At 50.6% G+C, this 21995-nt stretch overlaps 2 protein-coding genes across 3 annotated transcripts in view; both read left to right on the top strand.

Annotated features, from left to right (window-relative positions):
• The first annotated feature begins 3988 nt into the window (after window positions 1–3988).
• On the top strand, window positions 3989–21899 carry JDP2 (Jun dimerization protein 2). 2 transcript variants are annotated; one of them, XM_050335576.1, is made up of 4 exons: window positions 3989–4253; window positions 15071–15294; window positions 19906–20010; window positions 20844–21899. In XM_050335576.1, exons 2-4 carry the CDS (start codon window positions 15094–15096, stop codon window positions 21027–21029), a joined length of 492 nt encoding a protein of 163 aa, XP_050191533.1. In that variant the 5' UTR covers window positions 3989–4253; window positions 15071–15093; the 3' UTR covers window positions 21030–21899. The 2 variants fall into 2 exon arrangements, with proteins under 2 accessions (XP_050191533.1, XP_050191532.1); XM_050335575.1 differs by lacking the exon at window positions 3989–4253 and having other exon boundaries at window positions 14118–15294.
• Window positions 15178–21995, top strand: part of BATF (basic leucine zipper ATF-like transcription factor) — a 27690-nt gene continuing 20872 nt past the window's right edge. The window contains exon 1 of the mRNA XM_050335580.1: window positions 15178–15294. The gene's annotated coding sequence lies outside the window, so the exon portion shown is untranslated. The remainder of the gene's footprint in view (window positions 15295–21995) is intronic.

Below are 21995 nucleotides of genomic sequence, written 5' to 3'. Positions count from 1 at the left end.
AGTGGATGGGCAACAGATGAAAAGCACTATTTGCTGCAGCAAATGTTAGATGGCAAGTGTGGGAGCAAGGAGCAGGTCTGAGGGATCCCACTTAGGCAGAGCCACAGCACAGCTTCTTGAGCCTCAGTGGGTGAGAGGGGATCATTAACCCTGTCAGCCTGCACAGAGGGGCAATGCCAGAGAGAATTTTGCATGTAGAACATGAGTTCTTTATGTTTCCCAGGCATTTCCCGTGTGCATGTTTTTGTGCTAGTCAGCCCTCAGGAGGTTACAGAAAGGAGATGAACTGGGGTGGCTAGCATTGTGATTAGACTTAGAATATTACCTAATTTAAAGCATGTAAAACTGTGCTTGGACATGCAACAGAAACGTTTAGGTCTAGAGTATCATTGGCTTTCTTAGCTAAGAATGTCCCAGAGAGGTTATCAGAGCTCATCTCCACTACTGGTGACATTAGGAAGGTGCAGAGAGCAAGCAAAGGACCACCATTGCTGGGGTCTTAAATGTGCTCTCAGTGCATTTGAACATGGCACATTAAATGTTGAGGACTCTCAGGAGCCTTGTCAGTGCTCTGGCTCTCATCACAGTGCCACTGACAGTGCTTAACAGGAAGAGTGATGCTGAGAAACCTGGCAAGAGGGACCAGTACTGACTCTGCCTTCTCTGCCCACCTTCAGAAGACACAGGCCTGCTCCAGGCAGCATCCACTCCTGCTGTCAGAGGGCCACTAGCCAATCCAGAAGAGAGGGGTGAGAAGAACAAGGATGGCTGTCCTTTGGTGTCCTGGCCTATGCCTGAATCCAGCTGATGAGCTGCACAGTTCATCCATGTAGAGAAGGCAGAGGTGAAAAGCAGTCACTTTTCCCAAGGACCGAGAGCAACTCCTTTGCAGTCAAACTCTGTGCTGGTGCAGCTCTGTTTTGCTCTATAGTTCATGCTGTTCCTGATAACTTTCTGTCCCCATGTTGTATTGCAGGGGTTGTGTTTCCGCATCCATGAGCCTTCACCTTCCACACACTTTATTTTGGACAAAAATATGCAAATTATCCCTTTCATCTGAAGAGAAAGCCATCTGCCAAGCAGCAAGGTATTGGCAGCCTTTTTATGTTCTGTGCAGTGGCACTTCTTTTTTTCTCATCAGCTCCTGTCTCCATTGCAAATGCTGCCATTCACACTTGGTTAATTTGTCTTTGTCAGCAAGCAGCAAAACTGACTGGCTCTACTAGGGCCAGACGTGTTTATCTGACCACTGCATCTTTCAGCAAGCAGCCTGTTGTTGGTGACTTTTCTGTTCACTTTTACCCACTGAAGCCAAAAATTCCTAATGAATTGTTACGCCTTTTGTAGCCAAAATGAAACTATCTGAAAAGTAAACATATTTGGTGTTTACATGAGGCAAAACCCAGCTCAGGAAAGGAACAGTTCAAGCACAGGCGGCTGCAAAAACGAGGAAAATTCCCCTGTGAGACAAGAGTTCCCAAGTCAAGAAAAAATGATGCAAGCTTGTCCCTTAAAACATGTGCGTAAGCGCTGTCCTAAACAAGGATTGCTTCCCTGGAACTAGCTCTTCAACAGTTAAGTTAAACAACTCCCATTTAGGACTAACTTGGATTTTTATAGTAAGGGAGACTCAGCTGCCCCCAGGACCTGCAGTGGGGGAGCAGGGAAGGAAAGAAATTGTAGGCTGAAGGGCTCTCCTCGTCAGTCCACAACCTTCTTCAGCACAGTGTTGAAATCAGTGCACTGCAAACATGCTGAGTGCTGGTCATATACAGACTGGGAGGTGTGGGGTTCCTGCTCCCATCCTGTGAGGGCTGGCTGGGAGGGAAGGGGCCAGTACTCAAGGCTGAGGCAGTAGATGTCTGTGTTGCAATGAGATCTCTCAGCTCTGCACACTAGAGAAAGGGAAATGAAAAAGGGGAAAACAGTGGAAGACAGAGCAGGGAGAACTCTCTTCTTCCAGCCCCCCCGGCAGAGAAGGGGAAATGGCACTTTCCCATCTTCCCCAGGGCAGGGAAGGGCTGCAGGAGGAACCATGTGCTGGACTGGACCTTGCTTAGCCAGGTCATCCACGTCTTCTGGAATCCCCCCAGTTTGCCCTCTCCCTTCCCTCAGGATGCAGCAGTTGTGAGGGAGCTGCCATGCCCTGAAGGCAGCTTTTCTGATTTGTTAGAGAGAGATATTATTTGTCAACCACACTGGGATACCTGCAGCTGAAGGCACTAGAAAAGTCTGTCCTATCTGATGGTGAAGGAATGCATATGGAAAAAATATATATCAGCTCATATTTTTCCATTCCCTTCCCCCCAAGATGAGGTGCCAAGATTAAATAAATACTGGGGTTATATGCAAAGGTGTATAAAAAGTATTCTGCCTCTATGAAAACAAAAATAATAAAAGAACAACAGAATGAGAAGAGTAGGAATGAAGATACGTGTGCAGTGTTCTGCCAAGCCAGGCTGTTACGTATATCTCTAGGACAGCTTGGGCAGATTATATCCTATATTGAATGCAGCATTTCTGGTGCCCTGTTCCTGCCCAGTCCCAGCTCTCCAGAAGTGAATTCTCTTTCTCTTGCTGAGATACAGATAAAGAGGACAAGGCTGGAAGTAGTGATGCCAAGCCCCTGTGGACGATGAATAGTGTGAATGGTCAGTTGTGAAAAAAAAATGAAATTGGCAAATGCTGAAAAGAAACAATGACTGAAAAGCCGGGGAAAGGAAAACAAGGTAGGGTAGATGATGCCTTTCTGTGTAGCTGGGTGGGTCAGAGAGGTGGCACTATTGCTTAGCTGGGTAGTGCTGCTCAGCCTGGTTGGTTTGCTGACTTTTCTTGGGATTTTTTCTTTCTAAGGAAAAATGAGCATTTCTATGCTGAAAGGGTTTAGAACAGCCCTGGAGCATCTAGAACCTATGGCAGGTTCTAGATGGTCTTGTGGTTGTGCAAAGCTTTGTGTCCCAGAACAGTTTGTCAGAGGCAGATGGGAAGACACCAATGTCAGAGAGAAAGAGGAAGAAGACAAATCAAATCCACACAAATCAGTTATCAGGAAGGCCCCAGTATGTCACTTGCTCTACCATATCCATTCGACATCAAGGTGCTAGAGCACTGGGCACCATGAATGTGCCTGTGCCTCAGGCAATGTCCCTCCCAGATGTCCCAGTGATGACATGGGAAGAAAACAAAGCAGCTGGGCAGAGGTGCCTTAAACCCCTCTACTTTCTCTTGGCTACTCTCCATGCCAGTCTGGTGGAGCTGACGGTTGGCAGTCCTTGACCCTTGTATGAGGGAGACCCTTATATGAGCATTGGGTGGGGCATGAGCAGGCCGGGCTGGGCTAGGATGGCATGATGTCGCTAGACTCCCAAGCGACAACAGGGTGATCCTGCAGCCCTCCCTGCCCCTGTGCCTTTACTGCCCTGGGCAAGGTAGGCTTGCTGCTGGGGATGCTTGTTGCCCTGGATACTCTCGCTGGTCCTTTACCTCTTTTTTCCCAGGCGCAGGACCGAGAAGCGGGGGCTCCGCACAGAACGGGCTGGCTCGGGCACGGCTGTGGCGGCACCGGGTCCTGGCGTGCGCGGGGTGCGAGGGAGGCGCCGGGCGGAAAGTGTGGAGGGGCGCAAATAGGAGCGGGGGCAAGGCGTGCACCCTGTCGGGCGGTGCGAGGTGCCGCGGCGCCGTGGTGCGAAGGGGTACGGGGTGCCGGACCGTGCTGGGGATACCGCCTGCAAGAGCACTGGGGTGCCGAGGGGTGGTGGGTGCGGAGTCCCAGGGTGCAGGATGCGGAGGTGCCGGGCCGCGAGGTGCGGGACACCGCGCCATGGGGTGCGGGTTGCGGGATGCCGAGGTACGGGATGTCGGGGTGTCCCGGCTGGTCCCACCCCTGCGCGGCGCTCCCCGCCCCGCGGCCCCGCTCCCCCGCCCTCCCTGACGTGTGGCGCTGGCAGCCCGGCCGGTTCCGCATTCCCGACCCCTCCCCGCAGCCCAGGGGCCGCTATATAACCGGGGCTGATGCAGCCCACCCCGCCGCCTGCCACAGCCTGCGGGAGGCGCGCACCGGGGCGGCGGGGGGCGGCGGCGGGCCAAGGCGCCCCGGCGGCTGCCGGCACCGACATCGGCACCCGGCGGGGCCCGGGGGTCGGGGCAGCGCCTCGCAGCCGGGCGGCGGAGGCGGCGAGGCTGAGACCGCAGCCCGCGCCCGGCCCCTGCGGCCGGGCCCCGCGGGCACCCCGGCAGCCCGGTCCCCCTGCACGGTGGGTGTGAGCGCGGCCGGGGGGCTCGCCGGGTGGGCCGGGATTGCGGCCGGGGGCGGGCGGCGGCGCGGGGCTCCGCGGGGGTGGCGGACAGTGGCGGTGGCGGGGGCTGGGGCGGAAGGCACCCGCAGGAGCATCCCGGCATCTCGCGGCAGCGGGCAGGGTTCTGCCCTCCGGGCGGTCGGGCGCACCGCGGAGATGCGCGGAGACCTCCGCGGCGGTGGGCACAGCCGCATGGGCGGCTCAGAGCAGCGCTGCTGCCCCCGCACTGATCAGCTGCGGGGCGGCCTCCCCGCGCTGTCGGGCGCCCGCCTCGCCTCCGCTTCACCTGCCGGCCGGGCGCGCAGGTGAGGGGCGCGGGCTCCCCGCGGCCGCCGGTCCGTGCCGGGGAGCCGTGTTATCGCTGAGCCGTGCCCCCAGCCTGCGGGGCCCCGGGAAGGAAAGGGGCCCTAGAGGTGCCCCCACCGCGCGGTCCCAAGTCCGCTTTAGCAGTCAGGCATGGAGTTGAATGGAAGTTGCATTCTTTTGCACGGTCTGCTCCAGGAGGCACTTTTCTTTTTCCATGGAAGGGAAATAGGTTTGAGAGCAAATTGGGGGAAAGGGAGAAATACCAAGGGAGCAGGAGCCACATTATGTTTCCATTTTCCTTTAATGAAGGCCCTGTGGAGGTGTATTTGAAAACACAGGGTCTCCTATGCCTTCAAGGAGGGTGAGAACACTCTGCTGGCTGGTTCCAGAGCCATATGCAGCGTATGGTGGCCAATGAAACGGGGCCTGGCTCGTTCTCTTGCTTGTCTTGGCAGCCTGCTCCATGGCTTGCATTACCAGCCCTGGAACACAACCACTGCCAAACTGTGAGTGTGTGTGTGTGTTTGGACTCCGAGAGCTCAGCAGAAACAAATGCTTCTGCAGCTCAGACCAGGATTTTTTAGCTAGTTTTGAGAAAATTTGCATGAAAAACTCTATCTGGAGGCTCTTGCCAGAGTCTGCACTGGGAATTTGTTGGTGAATGCTTGTGTGGGGGCACCTGGGAATGCCAGTCTTTGGAGTTCAGATTCTTAGTATGACTCCTAGTGACTTAAAAAAGCAAAAACCTACCCATCTGGGGGCTGAGTGTGTGGGTGCAGGAGCTGCTATCCATACCATCCCTGTGTTATGCAGCGATTGGTTGTTCCTGGGGTCTGGGGGATTAACAAAATCTGCTGAGTTAGTGTGCAGGTTGCTGCCTCTGTATCTTCGCTGAGACACCTACGGATGCTTTTCCTGCATTTTCACAGTTGAGCATTTCCCTCCTTACAGGATGCAAAGGTCTTTGTGCTCTGTTCCTCGCCAAGGAAGAGCAAATACTCCCTCACACCCCTTGTCTCCTCTTGCCCTCTCCTCCAGCTAGGCTGCTCAAGCACAGGCAGTGTTGAGCATCTGCTTTGTGATCTCCTTCCCTATGCTGGTGTTTGCTACTTCAGCTGCATTGCCTGGGCCAGGTACTTGGCAGCATGCAGTGTCTTGAGTGTGAAGCTGTTAAGAGGCTGTTTTCACTGCAGTGGGCTTTTTGTGGTGGGCCTGGCCCCAAGAGCAAAGGAGGCAGAGCCATGGTGAGTAGCAGGGACTCGTTGCCAGTACGCATGTGTCCTGCAGTACCAGTGCAGCAAGGAGGGGCACAGCAAACCTTATACCATCTGGTTTTGGTTGCATTTCTCAGTTGCTTGGACTGTCCAAAGTATCACTCCAAACATCACTGGCTATTTTAACCTGCAGCCAGGGAGCTGAAAGTCCATATGGGCCTCTCAGCTGAGCAGGGCTGTTGCAAACCAGCTAGAGCTGGTCTTTATATGGATGAGAGGTCTTTGTGGATGACCCTGAAATTCAGGGCATAATTTTGAAGAGTTTGTATAGGGTGGTCTTTCATCTCTGATGCCATCCTTGTCCCCTGGGGGCAGAGCTCTGTGCTGGAGTAGGGTTGACTTCTTGAAGCAGATTCTAACCCTGACCACGTGTGTTATGGGAGGTCCTGGGGAATTTCAACAAGTAAATTGTTAACCTCAGTGTCTGAGCTGCAGCCTTTCTCAGACCAGGATATTCCTTCCTCCTCAAATCTCTTTGACCTGTTTCAGGTAGAAATATGGTAACTTTTACCTTTCTGCTCCATACTGCCATCCTATGGTGGTGCAACCCCAAATAATTAATTGCAATCTGAATTGATTGAGATAATGTGATAATCAATGGCAATTTTTTTTTCAGTAATTGCAGTAAAGGAGCCTTGCTATGGTAGGTACTGTACACAACCCTGCTGTCACAGGTTGCTTGCAAGTCAATCGCTGCATTGCAGTGGTTGGAGCCGCAAAACTAGAGCTTTTTACTACCTCGTGAAGATATGGAGGAAAATGCTCAGGGAGAAAGAAGGACTGAGCTGACTCTTTTCTAATGGCAAAGGAGGGTTATTTCTAAAGCTGAGGACTAGAGAACCACCATCCCCCTTCCTCATAACAAAGGATAAGAAGGCAAAGCATTAGACAGGCAGATATGGGGTCCTAATGGTGGTACTCAGTTGGATGGGGGGCTACAAAACAGCATTTCTGCCAAAGAGAGGCTATCTACTCTGGGTTGCCCATGTGCACAGTGTAGGGAGCTGTGAGCTTCCCTAATAGAGAAGAGGAGGAAGGGCAGCAAGACTCTCTCTGCATTCCTGTTTTTAGAAAGCTTTTCATAGCTTTCTGTCTGTGAATGACTTGGATGTTCCTCCTGCCAGCTAGATGTGCAGGACTGAGCTAGAATGTTCCCACTCATGAAATGGGTTTAGAATTCCATCTCCTGAGGTACAGTTCTTCACAGCTCCTTCTTCTCGTTAGCATTGTGGTCTCTCTTTAGTATTTAGAACTGGGGGTTGAGATGTTACATGAACGTGTGTTCACAAACACTACAACTCTTCTCCCACCACATCAGGTTGCATGTGGGAGGAAGGGAACAGCAAGAGCGGCAGCCAGAAGTGTCTGTGGGAAGGGCACAGATGCATCTTTGGCCCTGCAAATCCAGAACCTGGATTGTAGGAGCTGTCTCTCCCTCTTGGGATGGAAGTGGAGTGTGGAGGTAGTGAGGTAACTACAGTGTCTAGCATACTGAGGTGGTGTGCTCCACCCTGGTCCACTTGATAGGCTGTGCAATGATTGTGCCTTTAATTGGCCTTTAAATAAAGGGCAATTTTCCTGATGGCATTAAACACTCAATAATATTAGGTCTTTGGTAAAAAGAGAGCACGCATTTTGATCCCAGCAGGTGTCACTACAGCTCTTCAGTATGCTACAGGTGGTGGGTTCCTTGGCATCAACTGGTTCAGCAAAGGGATGAATACTTAGTGGCTGTTGGTAAAGTTCATGTTTACCAGCACTACTGCATGGGTCTCTAAAAAGACTGGCTGCCTCCAAAGGGCTTGTCTGCTGCTGTGTTCTGATGGTTGGCAAATAACTGACATTGAGCAATGTGCCCCTTGGCATTGGCACTTCAAGTTACTGCCTTTAACAGTGCAGTTCAGAAGAAGCTAGACAGAAGAGAGATGACCTGCTATAAGGTGCTACTCAAAACTAGATGCATCTAGAGCAGATAGCAGTTGTGTGGGAATGGGAGAGTATCACATTTTAGACAACAGAGGAAAGCTATAATTGCATGGCAAGGTACTGGTGGCACTGGGAGTATGGAGTCTTTCTTCCTTCAGCTTGGTCGTGCTTAACTTGGTGCTCACTGGGAGCTGAACCTTGAGATGGAAGAGGATCTGTAGGCTACAGTGACACTCAACACCCTGCAGTCTCATCAGACAGAAGAGTCCAGATAGAAAAAAGCAAGTGGCTCAGTGATTCAGAGAAGGAGTTGTATCCAACTGCCCTGTCTTTGTTTAGGAAGTTACATTGTTGGGGCATGAGAAATTGGGTATGTCAGGAAAGGGCTTTCATATAAATCATCCTTCTGCTAACAGGAGGAACTAGAAAGATGCAATGTATGACACACAAGCTGAGTTAATTTAATAGCCAAGAGTTAAAAAAAGTTTAAAAATGGCAATAAAGCTGTAGTAGAATCCAAGGAACCAGAAGTTGCTTCTCATGGATAGTAGCACTGCTTCTGATCTCCACAGCAGAATTGTTATTGCCTACTGGTCAGGAGCACATGAAAGGCCACTTGCTGTGGCTTAAACACTCCAAGATGGTACATACAAATGGGGATAGTATATCAGGTGCTAACACACTGATGAAGAGATCAATGATTTCTTGTATGGTGGCTTGCAGACTTTGGCAGTGCTCTCTGTGGCAGCTGACAAATAATAGCAGGCACTCAGGTTGAGCCTGGAGTGAAAGAATAGCAGGCAAGCATGGCCTTGGTTCTGCAGGCAGCACGGAGAAGGGCTGGTAGGACAGACTGTGCCTTAGTGCAGTGCTTAACATGGGGAAAAGAGAAACATGCTGGTATATACAGAGTGTCAGAATCTGATGGCTGGCAATATTAGGTGCTAGACTGGTTCTCTGAGCATCAGAAGGGTACTTGGATCAACCACTGCAGATGTCAGCACATGTAAAATAGCTTATGTTGTAAGAAACTGTGATTATATTGTAAACAGCAAAGTTGAAAATAAGTTTGCCCTCAAGTCTTGCCAAGGAAGTTGACACCAGAGATAACACAGTAATGGCAGTTTAAATTGAAATGTGACTGTCAGAGCCTGCTTTGGGATGTCAAAGTCCTCTCTACAGGATGATGCTGTTGATGGAACAGTAGCACTTGCATTAGGTTTGTAAAGAAACAAACAGCACCTCTGGATAAGCGAGGATGCATGGGATGGTCCTGGGGGAACAGCGGATATGAACTGAGGCAGTCTCTGCACAAGGAAATGAATGTAGGATTTCAACACAGGTAGGCGCTCCTGTGCCAGTTTTAGTCTGTGGGTAAGAATAGCAGTGAGGAGGTGGCAGGAGGGGTGTGCATACAGGCTAACAATGAGAGTACAAGTCCTTAGGGATACTGCGTTACGTGAATTATGCCTACGCATGTTAGATTTATGCCATAACTGCTGTGCAAACGTCAGCTTCTTAAAAAAAAAAACCTCAAACAAACAAACAAAAAAAAACCAAACAAAGAGTCACCTGAGAAAGCAGCAGCAACAAAATCAGGATGGGAAGAAAAAAATAAAAAACCCCAAACCCACAAAAAAGCACCCAAGCATATGAAGACTAGAACTGCAGGAGAAAGAATAGGAGGCCATGTGGGGACAGTGTCACTGAGAAAGCTGAGCAACTGTATGGGACATTACTAACTTCATAAAGCTTCTTCCCTCTAAGTTGTGGGCTCCAGAAGATAACAGACTCCAGCATTAGGAGAAAAACTAAGTAATGTGTGCTGCTTTTAAGAAATATAAATCAGTCAGTGTCACAGACTGCTGACCGTAAGGACAAAACTGGGGCACAGAAACAGTTGACACTGGTGGAAAAGATGCAGCAAAACCAAGGTGAACGAAGGAAGCTGTACTGTTGTCAGCTTTTTGGGGATGAGACTGCTGATAAAATGACTGAGTTGACTGAGACCACAAGAAGAATAGTGCCAAAGCAAGGATGTGAAAGTTACTGCAATAATTAGGAGGGTTTACAGACATTTCAGCAAAAGGTCAAGTCTTGTGTTACAGCATTTTAACCAGAACAAAGGGAGTGTAGAGTCCAGGCTAAGGATATACAAACTGAATTTTGACCCATGAAATCAGTGTTGACCAGATTTTTGCTGCAAAGATAGTTGCTGAAGAGAGCATTGAATGAAGTAAGATGCTCATCATTAAACTGAAGTTGTAAGAAAGGTTTCTCTGTCTCCTAATTCACTTTGGAGCTTCTTGATGAATATCATTGGAGCAGAAGGCATAGCTATGGCGAATGTAAACTTAAGCAGCTGGTGTCATGCAGATCCCAGGGTTATATGTAAGACTGCACGTTCTCTTTCCCCTTGCTGTTTTGCTGTTAGCTTCATTATGTGAAAAAGCATAGCTGATACAATGCAGGAATTGTGTGGTTCAGCTGTAGGACATCAGAAAACTAGGTTTTGCTGGAGACATGGCATTTCCAAGCTCATGTAAGGAAACTGAAAGACTGCCTGGCATTGAGGAAAAAAGGCTGTGTTATTAATCACTTCTGAAAAGAAAAAAAAAATCTAATAAGAATCCCAGCTAAAACACTGTGTTAGAAAGTGAAGGAATACAGAGATGAATTGGTTCATGTGCCTTAGAAATGACAAACACTGCAAGGGAGTATCTAGAAAGGAATTAGGAATTGGCAAGGCACCAGCCGTATTCACCCCATCCAGCAAGATGAGGTATTGAAAAACTGGAATTTAAAGGTTAAACTCATATCTTGAACTTCAAAGTTATTTCTGCCCTACCAGGTGAATGTGGTAGAAATATGCTGGAGCTATAGGTAGGCATGTCCCTGTCTGCCAGGGTAACGGCCTCAGGAAGAAGACTGAAGTATTAAATGGAATTCTATGCCCTGGGATTTTTTACATGATCAAAGTACAACTTCTTAACTCTAGGACTAACCAGAAAAAAAAAAATGAAAGTATCTGGGTCTTGGGATGAAAAGAACGCTTGCTTACATGAGGAAGAGGTGTGAAATAAGAGAGTCCCTCTAATCATCAGGGAGTGACAGTGCCTGGAGCTGAGGGCCATCAAGAACTGGGCAGAATGATCTGTTACTGCACCCCTGCTCTGCAGAGAGGGATGACATCTCTCTTTGTTCCTTTCTTATTTCCATGGTTGTAGCCCTGCTGGGAATGGTGTTACATTCCTCTTCAAGGACTTGTCTCCTGGCAGTTCTCAATGTGCTTCTGAGCTTCTTGACCCCCAAGCAAGATCTTGTTTGTAGGATTCACTTTTTCCCCTTTCCACCTAGTTCTCAGCTCATCTTAGTGGTGAGTATATGTTCTTCCAGGTGACTTCTGGCACTTTTCTTTGATCAGCTTTAGATTCAAGTTACACTGATGCAGGTGCGATGTGGGCTTTAGCAGTGCAGTCCCTGGATCCAGGATACATTTTTAGAGCATACTGGATACCGGGCCAGCTCCTTCACTCTGACCTGTGCCATATGTTACACTGGTACAGAGGCTATTTCAAGGCATATTAAGCTACCAGATCAAAGACATAGAAGGAAAAGATGTGCCAGAGAAAACTGTTTCCTCAAATAGCGAGTTGTCCCCAGGGAGCTGCCTCAGGCTCAGGAGCGCAGGGGAGAGGATACTCAGTGGACAGGTTGTGCCACAGTCTGGAAAACAGATTTCTCCTTGCTCTTTATTTCGTAAATTGCAGTGACTCTGCATTCAGTCTGGCTGAGGACCTGGACTGTCCAGCCTGGGTGCTGTCAGCTGCGTGTTGTGATGACAGTTAAGCACAGCATTGCCAGCCCGTCAAAGGAGGTGATTGTCTTGCTCTGCTCTGCACTGGTGCAGCCTCATGGTGAATCCTGTGTGCAGTTTTGAGCACCACAACATAAAAAAAAGACATTAAGCTATTAGAGAGCATCCAAAGGAGGGCCAAAAGGATGGTAAAGGGCCTTGAGGGGAAGTCTTACGAGGAGCAGCTGAGGTCAATTGGTTTGTTCAGCCTGGAGAAGAAGAGACGGGAGATCCCCTCGCAGTCTACAACTTCCTCACAAGGGGAAGCAGAGGGGTAGACACTGATCTCTTTACTCTTGTGACCAGTGATAGGACTCTAGGAAATGGCATGAAGCTGAGGTTTAAGTTAGGAAAAGATTCCTGCACTCAGAGGGTGGTTTGGTACTGGAATGGGCTTCCCAGGAAAGTGGTCACAGCACCGAGCTTGCCAGAGTTCAAGAAGTGTTTGGACAATGCTCTTGGGCACGTGGTGTGACCCTTGGATTGTCCTATGCAGGGCCAGGAGTTGGACTCTATGATCCTGGTGGGTACCTTCCAACTCAGCATATTCTGTGAATAAATTAAAACTAGATCCCCCAAGTCCAGAATGGATTTCATTATCCAGTGCTGGGCTCAAGTCAATTCGCAGCCTGAAGCCTTTCAAAGGGTGGGTCAAGGCCCCAGATCAGTCTGTGCCATGGCAGCTCTCGTGGTATTTGCAGGATAAAGACTTCAAATGATTCTTTTCAGTTTAATTTTATTTTTTAAATTTTTAATTGAACTCAAGCTGTTCAGACTGGGTCTGGACATCTATGGGATTGCTGGTGAGGGGTGTGCAGCAGCTGGCCCAAGGTGTGTTGCTATTGGCAGGTGTCTTCCTCAGTGCCACAGCACGTCGCCTTGATGGCAGCATCTGGGAAATGGCTAGCTCTGCAGTGTGTGCAGCTATCCCAAAATGGTAGACTGGATTTAATGCCACAACAGCTGTGTCCTGTGGTGTCCTGGGAAGAGCCTCTGGGGTCGCTTCTCCTTTGCCATGCCACCTCACTGACCTGGTGCTTTCCTGCTGGAGAGAGGCAGTCTCTGAGGAGCATGGTAGGGATTGAGGCACAGTTCCCAAATAACTTGCATTTTGCTGTCTGGAGGGCAGCCTAAGGGTATGATGGTGCTGGTTTCTGGACAGGTGAAGCATCTTAGTCATGTGTAGGCCTGAAGGGAAGGGAGAGAGAGGTAGTGTGCAGCTTCAGAGCCCTGCTGCATTGGGCATCTCCAGACAGTGTACAAGGCAACCACTGCTGATGTGGAATTACAGCTGTCTGGTTTAGATATCACTGTGGAAGAATGAACACTTTGGATCAGTTTGTGTCCTTGCAGTCTCAAGGAGTTGACCTATAGTCTTTTCTGAGGTCAAGTATCATTACCAAGTATTTTCTCTTTCTTTTCTGTCACCAAATGGGCAGGAGTCCACTTCATCAAGTAGTATCATTTCACTTCAGAAGTTACTTGTCTCTCTTTCTTTTCTTCTCCTTTTCATACTTTAATGACCTTATGCAGATCACAGTCCCTGGGCCCAGCTTCCTGGCTTGCTCTCCCCTTTCTGATCTCCTAAAGGGTGACTGGATTCCTGCTTGACACTTTATGATCTCTATCTTGCTGCATTTGCCTTTCCATGCTCTTTCTCAAGTCCCATCCATCACAGCTGAGCCAGTTCTGCCAGGGGACATCTCATGCTGACACCTGAACCTCTTTGGTGGCAGCTTAGACTGTATGACAGCTCACAGCTCACTGCACCTTGTTGGCACTCTGCTGCAAATCCTCCTGTCTATAAAGGACATGCTAGAAACTGTGGAGCTTCCTTTAGCCTCTGTGCCCTTGACTAACATGTATGCTTGTCTTCCCTTCTGCTGCTTATCTCCTGTTCCTTCACACTAACAAACATGTTATACAATCTCCTGGGTAAAGAGATGTGCCAGTGCCAAGAAATCCTTAACTTCTCTGTTTGTCGTGATTAACCCTGTTCAGCCTGCCCCCACTGACCCCACTTGCACAGGGGGTCTGGACCAGGTGATCTCCAGAAGTTACTCCCAACCTCAACTGTTCTGACTCTGTGACCCAGCAGTCCTATCTCACATGCAGCTTCATTCAAGTTTTCAGTCTGGTACTCACATAGATTTGTCACTCCAGGATGGCAAGTGCTGAGCAACTGTGACTGCTGGCTTGGCAGTGTGTGTGTGTGTGTGTGTCTGCTTAGCACAACTATACTGCCTGGACCAAAAGTCTACATTACCTGTAACTTGGCCTCTCAGCAGCTGAGAGTGGATGCTTTGGAAAGAGGAGGGCAAGTGAATGTTATCCTTCCATTTAATGCACCTTCTCATTCTGGCAGTTAGTGCTATGAGAGCTTCCATGAGTTTCCCCAACTGTTCCTTAAATCCTGCCTTGTGACTAGCTCTTGTGATTTCAGGAAGCTGCACAGTGGTTGGGTTTGCTCCTTTAGCCTGTTTATCTCTCCTGACATTGCTAGTCCTCATCCCTGCTGTGTCAGTGCCTCCTGCACTGGGGCAGGGATGGCGTGGATGTCTCTGTGCTGGGACTGATCTGACTGGGCGGAGCAAGGAGAGCAGTGCACACACACTGGGAGATATGGTTGAGCTGAGGAAGGGTGGGAAATGGGTGCTGTGCAGACAGAAGTTGATTCCGCATGTTATAAATAGGTGAGTTGTAAGTGTCCCAGGCCAGTTACACAGCAGGGATGTACTTGTGCTGCAGCCAATAACCATCTGCTCCCATTGCTTTTGGACTGATGTAACAGCTCCAGCTCTGTGAGCTTCCCATTTTAGGTGTAGTTTTATTTCTTTATTTCTTTGCTGCTTGTTCTTCATATTTCTTGATAACTCCCTTTTTTCTGCCCATAAGTGACATGCCAAAGTTTGTTCTGGTCCTATTCTCACTTACACTGCAACTTTTTGTTTTTCTTTTGTGACAGGAGAAGTCTTTTCACCTTGCTCCCTTTCCCCTCCAGCCTTTGCTTCCTCATGTCTGTGCTGGGAGATGTTTGTACAGTGGCAGATTTTTCTCTTGCATTTTTATCTGTGGTCTTTGTGTGCTGTGTCAGCCCTGACCAGATGTGCCAAAACCAGTAGACTGTGGGATCATCACTGTCACTGCAGCCAGCTCCTGTTCTTCTGGTGCTTTGTCTCTTAGGTCTCTTCCCTTCCTGATCTATATCCTAGTAGCCTATTCTTCCTAGCAGGATTAATATATTTAAGTTTCTGTCATGCAGATTTTGCTTAGTCTCTGCCTTTGCCATCCCTGGGGAAGGACGTCTACTTTCCTTGGTTCTCACTCCCTTAGGTGATGGGACTATAGAATGAATTTGTCTTGTGCTGTGTCATGAGGCTGGGTTGTAATGGGATGTCTCACTCTGCCTCCAGCCTACGAAGCTGCTTCCCCTGCTATGATGCCAGGGCAGATTCCCGACCCGTCCCTGACGGCTGGCGCACTGCCTGGGCTCGGCCCCTTGACAGGACTGCCTGGCACAGCCCTGACTGCTGAGGAGCTGAAGTGCGCCGATATCCGCAACATCGGGGCCATGATCTCACCGCTCCACTTCCTGGAGGTGAAGCTTGGGAAGAGACCCCAGCCCGTGAAAAGTGAGGTGAGTCTTGTGGGGACTGCTGCTGCAGGTGACCTTGCAGGGTTGTTGTCTGCAGTTGATTGGGTTTCCCTCTTGCCTGTGCTTTTCTGTCCTACCACGGTGGCCAGCAGTGTGTTTTATAAGCATGTCACGCTGCCTGTTTGATGTGCATGTGTGTTGGTAGCTGCTCCCGTACCTGCCTCTTCCACCTGCCTGAATTTTTGTCCCTGCAGCACTGGCTGGCAGTGGTGGCCTCATTGTCCCAGACCTGACTGGTCCCATGCAGCCATTGGCAGCCAGCTGAACTCAAACCCTGCCTGTGGAGTGGGGTCTGGTGCAGCTGCCGTGTCCCTAGGTTGGGGCACACACCCAGAGGAGGAGTCGCACAAACTGCCACCTGTGCCAGTCAGGGCCTTGGTGCTTCTGGCATTGGTGTTGCCTCTCCAGTGGGGATGAGGTGCATGGGTGAGTGGTGCAAAGTGGCAGCAGTGACTCAGCCTGTGCTGCAGGCACTGCTGGTTGGGAGCTGTCCCTGTCCCCCTGCTTGGAGTAGGCCCTTGCTTTACCTCATGTTTCCTGGCATGGGGAAGGTGGGTGATTTCTGCTTGGTACCGCAGGCTGGCACATCAGAATCAGGCTGAAGGGCCTAGGGAGACAGTCGCGCAGTGTTTTCCTTGCATGGTTGTCCCATGTGTTGGTTGTCCAGTCTTTGACTCTTTGACTCTGGCTGTACAGGTGGTGAGTGTTTGCACCTCCCACTGCCTGCAGATGGAGCTGGGAACCCACCAGTTCAGAGGTCCCACGTTGGTGAGGATGGTGGTTGCTCTCGGAAGGTCCAATAAACAGCCCTTCTGAACAGTGCATTTGCTTGTATGTGAGGTTACCTCGGATGATGCCGTGGGAGGATGGGGTGATGTGTGTTCTCTGGAAACAGGAGCAAGGAGGTGCTAGATGATGTGAAAAGCTGCCTGTGATGAGCTGTGAGCTGAAGGGGGTAAAATAGCAGTTCCAGGGAGCAACCCACTCTCCAAATGGTGCTGACACTTGCTTTAGCCCAACTCTTTTGGCAGAAGAGCAGCAGCCAGGCTGACCTGTGGGGAGGGTCCCCATTCTTTCCCCCTAGCCTCTTGATGTGGACTCCTGTGAGGAGAACTGGTACGATGAAGTCCATCTAGTCACCTTGCATAGGAGCTCTGTGCCCCAGGGAGTGTCCAGTCAGCTTGTGTAGCTTGGAGATCACGTGAGGAAGGACTGGGCAGCTCTACAATGGAAGGAGCGGGGCTAGGATGCCGTGGGAGGACACTGTAAGGGCCTGGGGGATGGTAATGGCTTTGGTCCCTCCATGGACAAAGCAGTCATGGATTTGCAGCTGAAGCCAAATTCTTGCAAGCTCTTGGCCTGGGTATCCTGCAGCAAATGGGGCTGTAATGCCCACCTTGCTTCATGGACCAGGGGAGAAAGAAGGAGTCTGTGGCTATGATGTTTTTCTGGGCCCAGCTCCTTTCCTAGGGCATCTCAGGCACGTCTGAGCTGGTCCTGCAAGAGCTGCTTTTGCTTTTTGTGGGCACGGGTATGTGATCTCACTGGCATCTGCTTAACAGGGACAGGGTAGTTCTGCCCCACAGCAGGTACTGAGAGTGCTGAGTGTCCTCTGAGCCAATTTTTGAGACACCATGTGGAGGAAAGATAAGAGGAAATCCACTGACAGGCCCTGCCTGACTGCCTTCCCCGTAGCTGGTTCCTCCCCTGCATGGCCTGTGAATCTGAGGAGTTGAAGACAGCAAATGGAGCTGCCCTTGGCAAGGTTTTGCAGCAAAAGCCTGAGGGAGATGAAGCAGTAGCTGCTTATCCCATGAGTAGCCAAGAAGCTGCCCACACATAATTTTGCAATGCAGCCTGCAGCTGCTTTCCTCTTGCAGGGAGCCGGAGCCCAGCAGCACTGGGTACTGGCATGGCATGCTTTATGTGGTGCCTGGGAGGGCAGGCTGCTCCCTGTGAGCTTTGGCATGGGCAGCTCTCTCTGCTCTGCTGGGGGCACCAGCATCTCCTGGCATTGGGGTGTTTGTGCCTGGGAGTGCACACAAAACCCCCACAGTGGGTATTGAGTGCTGGCTTCCCCACAGGGTGATGGACAGCCTCACTGGGTAAGCTGCTCTCTTCTTGGGGTAGCTGTAGAGAGGTGCTACCGGGCTCCTCCATCACTGCAACCTGCCTGGGGTGCTTCCTCTGGGGCAGAGCCCTGCCTCTCAGGTGGATGATGACCTCGGTCTCTGAGGCTGCTGACTGAAGCAATTCAGGAGGCATACCACACCACCCACAGGGATGCCCTGGAGATCAACTGCTGAGACAATATTTGCTGATATACCATCACTGGCCCTTGTGCATCTGAGTAGAGTCCTAACCCCCAGCACCAGGGCCATGTCACCTTTCTGAACTGAAATCAAGCAGAAGCAGATGGGGAAACCTGTTTTCTTGAAGAGAACTTCTTTGCCCTGAGAAGCTGTGGATTCCCCATCCCTGGAAGTGTTCAAGACCAGGCTGGGTGGGGCTTTCAGCAACCTGCTCTACTGGAAGGTGTCCCTGCCCATGGCAGGGGGATTGGAATGAGATGATCTTTATGATTCCTCCCAACCCAAACCTTCATGGTTCTCTGAAGTTACAGGAGCTGTGGTCAAAAAGGAGAGCCAAGAGTCCAAGCAGCTGCTATCTATGCTGAGCTGACTTCCTTGAGCATCTGCACTCCATCTTAAGGACACACCCCTCACAGCTGGGCCCTCTGCAGGATAGAGGAAAGCTGAAGGGGACAGGGACAGTCACTTATTCTGTGATTCCTGTTGAATGGAGCAATGGGGCATGGAAGTACGTCAGGCAGTTCCCAGGGCTTGTGCAGTTGTTCTTTGGTCTTCCAGTTCATGTTACAACACAAGATGTACTTTTTAGCAAAGTTTAGGGGGGTTCTTTGAGCTTTGCAGCTGTGAGCACATGTTCCCTCTCTGCACCCTCCCAATAATCCTTGAACTAAAAGGCCAAGAAGCTGTCTTAGGGGGAGATGAATGGTTGTTAAATGTGCAGAGGGGGATCGTGGCTACCCTGATGTCTACCTCCTCTTAAACTCTGTGAGGAAGTTTTTTAAGAGCTGGCAGCAGAACATGGAGTTAGAGCCCTCCTGATAATTTCTGCTGTCACCTGTCACATCTGAATTATGTGGTTATAGTGTGAGCTATCCATTTCTGACTGGACTTGGGGTATTAGTGCAGTTCCCATCCTAGTTCTCCTAAGTGTGTTACAAGGTGCCCCATGACACTGCCTTGGCAAAGGAATGGTGGCAGCCTGGCATTATGGAAGTCTGAGCATAGCTTGGGCTGACTTTGCTTAATATTTTAGCCTCAATTGAGGCTAAAATATTTAGCAAACTTTGGTATAATGCTTGGGAAGTAAGGTAGAGAAGATACAAAATCTGTTAGTGCTATAAAACTTGGACATTGCCTTCTAAAGCATGCCACATGCTGCATATCTGATATGCAGCTTACTTGAGGTACCCCCTCACCTTAACTTTGCTGAGTCCATGTTTCATCCTGTCCTTGCACATCACATTGAGATGTTTTGCTTAGTGGGTTTTGGACTTGGTGAATGTTAGCACTGTGCACAGTTTACTGTGGATGATGGCACCTGCAGCTTTCATTACCAGCAGGAATTTGGTGCACCTACATGTGGGTAGATCTGGAGGACATCAGGTATCAGTCAGGAGTGAGGCAGTTCCGTCTGACATCTCAAGTTTCAGAGTCCCAGGCCAAGTGTGAATGAAGGCACCGAGGACCTTTTCGTCTCTATCCATGCTACAAAGTGTAACCTGGGTGCTGACTTCACAGGGCTTTCCAGAACTCAGATTTTTCTTGAAGGAGCTGGTTTGGGTTCTTGGATGTAAGCATGCCACAGGCCATTTACACAGGCTTTGTAGCAAATATCCCTAAATACTTTGATTACGGGTTTCCAACCCATAGGACTTATTGGCCTGGCCTGTGTGGTTTGTGTCAGAGAGCACATGGTGAACAGTGCAGGCACTGCTGTGTCCTGCTTCTTTACAGGGGATGCAGGACCTGTCCCCACTTTACCATGGTTGCCCTATGATTCAGCCACTACTGAAGCTGCAGCAGACAGTCCCAGGCATTGGAATGGGGGGAACAGCCAGGCCCAGCTGGCGGATCTTTCAGATTTTTCTACCTCCTACCCTTGGCTGCTTGTGTGATGCTTTGAATGACTGTGCTCACAGACCTGCCTATAGATGTCTGTGTGACAAATAGTGACCATCTTTGTGGGAAGGACTCTATTCTCCTTTGCCCTTTCTCAGGCAGGGAGAAGCCCTGCGAAGGGTTGTCTGTCCCCTGCCAGCCAGGCCCTCATCTGGGGATGCTGCACTGGTCTCCCTCTCTCTGTCCTCACGAAGTGGAGTTAAAGGCTGTAGCAGCAGCACACCTGGTTCCTGGTGAGGATTAGATCATGTCACTGGAGGCCAGTGACATGGGTGACTGCCATCTTGCCCTGCCACTGGTGGGGCTGCCAGGGGCTCACCCCTACCTTCTGCCCCAACCCACACCTGCTGGCTCTGACCTGAGTTTCTCTGTCTCATTGCAGCTGGATGAGGAAGAGGAGAGGAGGAAAAGGCGCAGGGAGAAAAACAAAGTAGCAGCAGCACGATGTCGTAACAAGAAGAAGGAGAGGACGGAGTTCCTGCAGCGGGTGGGTGCCCCAGTCTGTCCCAGGGTGCAGCAGGGACCTCCATAGAAAGGTGCTGCAGCTGTAGGCAACATTGCCTCCTGAACTGCCCCTCTGCCTCCCCTTGCTCCTGTGCCCCTTTCTGGGAAAATACAGGCCCTCACTTTTCATGAGGCTCTGAAGGTGGTGGCCATGTATATGCCAAGGCAGAGCATACCTGTGGTGCCAGGGCTGGAGGTGGGCTCTGGGCTTGTGGTGAGGGAGCGACGAGAATGTTCCTGCCTCAGTGCTGGAGCAGGAGCACCCATATGAGTGTGGCACAGGATGGGCTGACACTAGGCTGGCCCCTTGCCTCAATTCCTGAAGGTTTTCCTATTCAGAGCCAGATGCCCATTCACCCGTGACCCCAAGGCAGAAAAACCATCACAGCACCTTGCTGTTTTTCTGCAAAGAGTGGTGAGACATGGGCAAATGACACAGCGGGGGTCAAGGAATCATTTCACAAGGGCAGGTCCTTGCAGGTGCCGGAGGTGAAAAGCTAAACATAGGTTTGTTCCCCAGCACCCTTCCAGACCATGGAAGGCAGCCAGGCAGAGGTTTTGCTGTGGTGCAACAGAGACCTGCCCCAGGCAGTGGCTGCGTATTTCTCTGCAGTGGCACTAGATAGGACAAGGCAGCAGGGCTGGGAACGAAGTGCCCAGAGGGACCTGGTGCTTTGGCAGGTCTTCAGACCGCTCCCATGCTGCAGGGGCTGAGGGGCAGCACTGAGCAGAGGTGGCCTGATGCCTAAATTGTTTCTCCTCGTATCTTGTCCTGCTGGAGTAAAGTCACATGTGGTTGTGTTCCTGTCCTGCTAGGAGTCCGAGCGCCTAGAGCTCATGAATGCTGAACTGAAGGCCCAGATAGAAGAGTTGAAACAGGAGAGGCAGCAGCTGATCCTGATGCTGAACCGGCACCGTCCCACCTGCATCGTGCGGACAGACAGCATCAAGACTCCCGAGAGCGAAGCCAACCCGCTGCTGGAGCAGCTAGAGAAGAAGTGAAGGTGGCACTGGGCCAGGAGGAGGAGACAGTGGCGCAGGGTGTTCCAGGGTCTCTAATGTATGTACTGTATGAAGAACTGTGCACCCAGACCTGGTGCAGTGAGGACCCAGTGGGCTTCCTTGGGAACTATGGACCAAATATGGGGACAGAGAAGATCAGGAACCTGCCAACCATGTACTCTGAGGCTGAACCTGGGAGCAGGGCTAGTGGCACCAGTGAGGGCAACCTCCCTGTGATACCTCATCACAGCCCTCCAGCCTGCTCGCAGCCCTGGGGACTCACGATGCCACAGCATGTCCTGCAAGGACCACACACCCTGTGGGTAGCAGGGGCTGCAGGCAGAGGAGTGGCAGCTGCATGGTGCCCACTAGCACCCTGCCCAGAGGCTGCTGCTACTCCTGGAGCATGCTCCAGCAGGAAACCCAAACCCAAGAACCACAAACACTTGATGCAGCCCCGTTTGGTGGGCAGGCCTGTCGGGGCTTGGTGGCGCAGGCGCCCCCCACAAGCACACTCAGTATAATGTTTACAGCCCAGCTGTCCGTGTCGGCCGTGCTTTTGAATGCACATTTTTACACTTTTTTAAAGTATTTTTTACAAAGTTTTTATACAGCAATCTCTATATGGATTTATATAATCACTAGATGTGATCCTATAGAAATGTATGTTATGATGGTCTGTTTGATACAAACACATATGCCACAGTTATCTCCATTCTGTCACTTGTCTGGTAGCATCCAGCTCCTTTCCTGGCATGCTGGGAACGGGGTCCAAGCTGCCCTCTGCAGTGGTGTCGCTACCTTCTCCATCCATGTATGTCCTTCATAATATTCAGTTCTGTATCTCTCAGTAAATGTTACATTTGCGTATGCCATCCTCCCGTAGCTCTGTTTGGGTGAGGCCACAGTGGGCTCTGGGCGGAGCTCGGCACTGTGGCAGCGTGTGCCGGGGCTGAACATAGCGGG

The sequence above is a fragment of the Myiozetetes cayanensis genome, unplaced genomic scaffold (genome assembly GCF_022539395.1).
Source record: "Myiozetetes cayanensis isolate MyiCay16 unplaced genomic scaffold, myiCay2020 scf6-25, whole genome shotgun sequence".
Classification (NCBI taxonomy): Eukaryota; Metazoa; Chordata; class Aves; order Passeriformes; family Tyrannidae; genus Myiozetetes; species Myiozetetes cayanensis.
Note: the sequence above shows the minus strand (reverse complement) of the source record. Positions and strands in the feature narration are given on the sequence as shown.

Bases quoted from the DNA above. Each gene is read 5' to 3' on its own strand.
- JDP2 (XM_050335575.1), top strand. From the start codon at position 15,046: ATGGGATGTCTCACTCTGCCTCCAGCCTACGAAGCTGCTTCCCCTGCT. The intron at 15,295-19,905 runs GTGAGTCTTGTG...GTCTCATTGCAG, and splicing joins CCCAGCCCGTGAAAAGTGAG to CTGGATGAGGAAGAGGAGAG. The intron at 20,011-20,843 runs GTGGGTGCCCCA...CTGTCCTGCTAG, and splicing joins GGACGGAGTTCCTGCAGCGG to GAGTCCGAGCGCCTAGAGCT.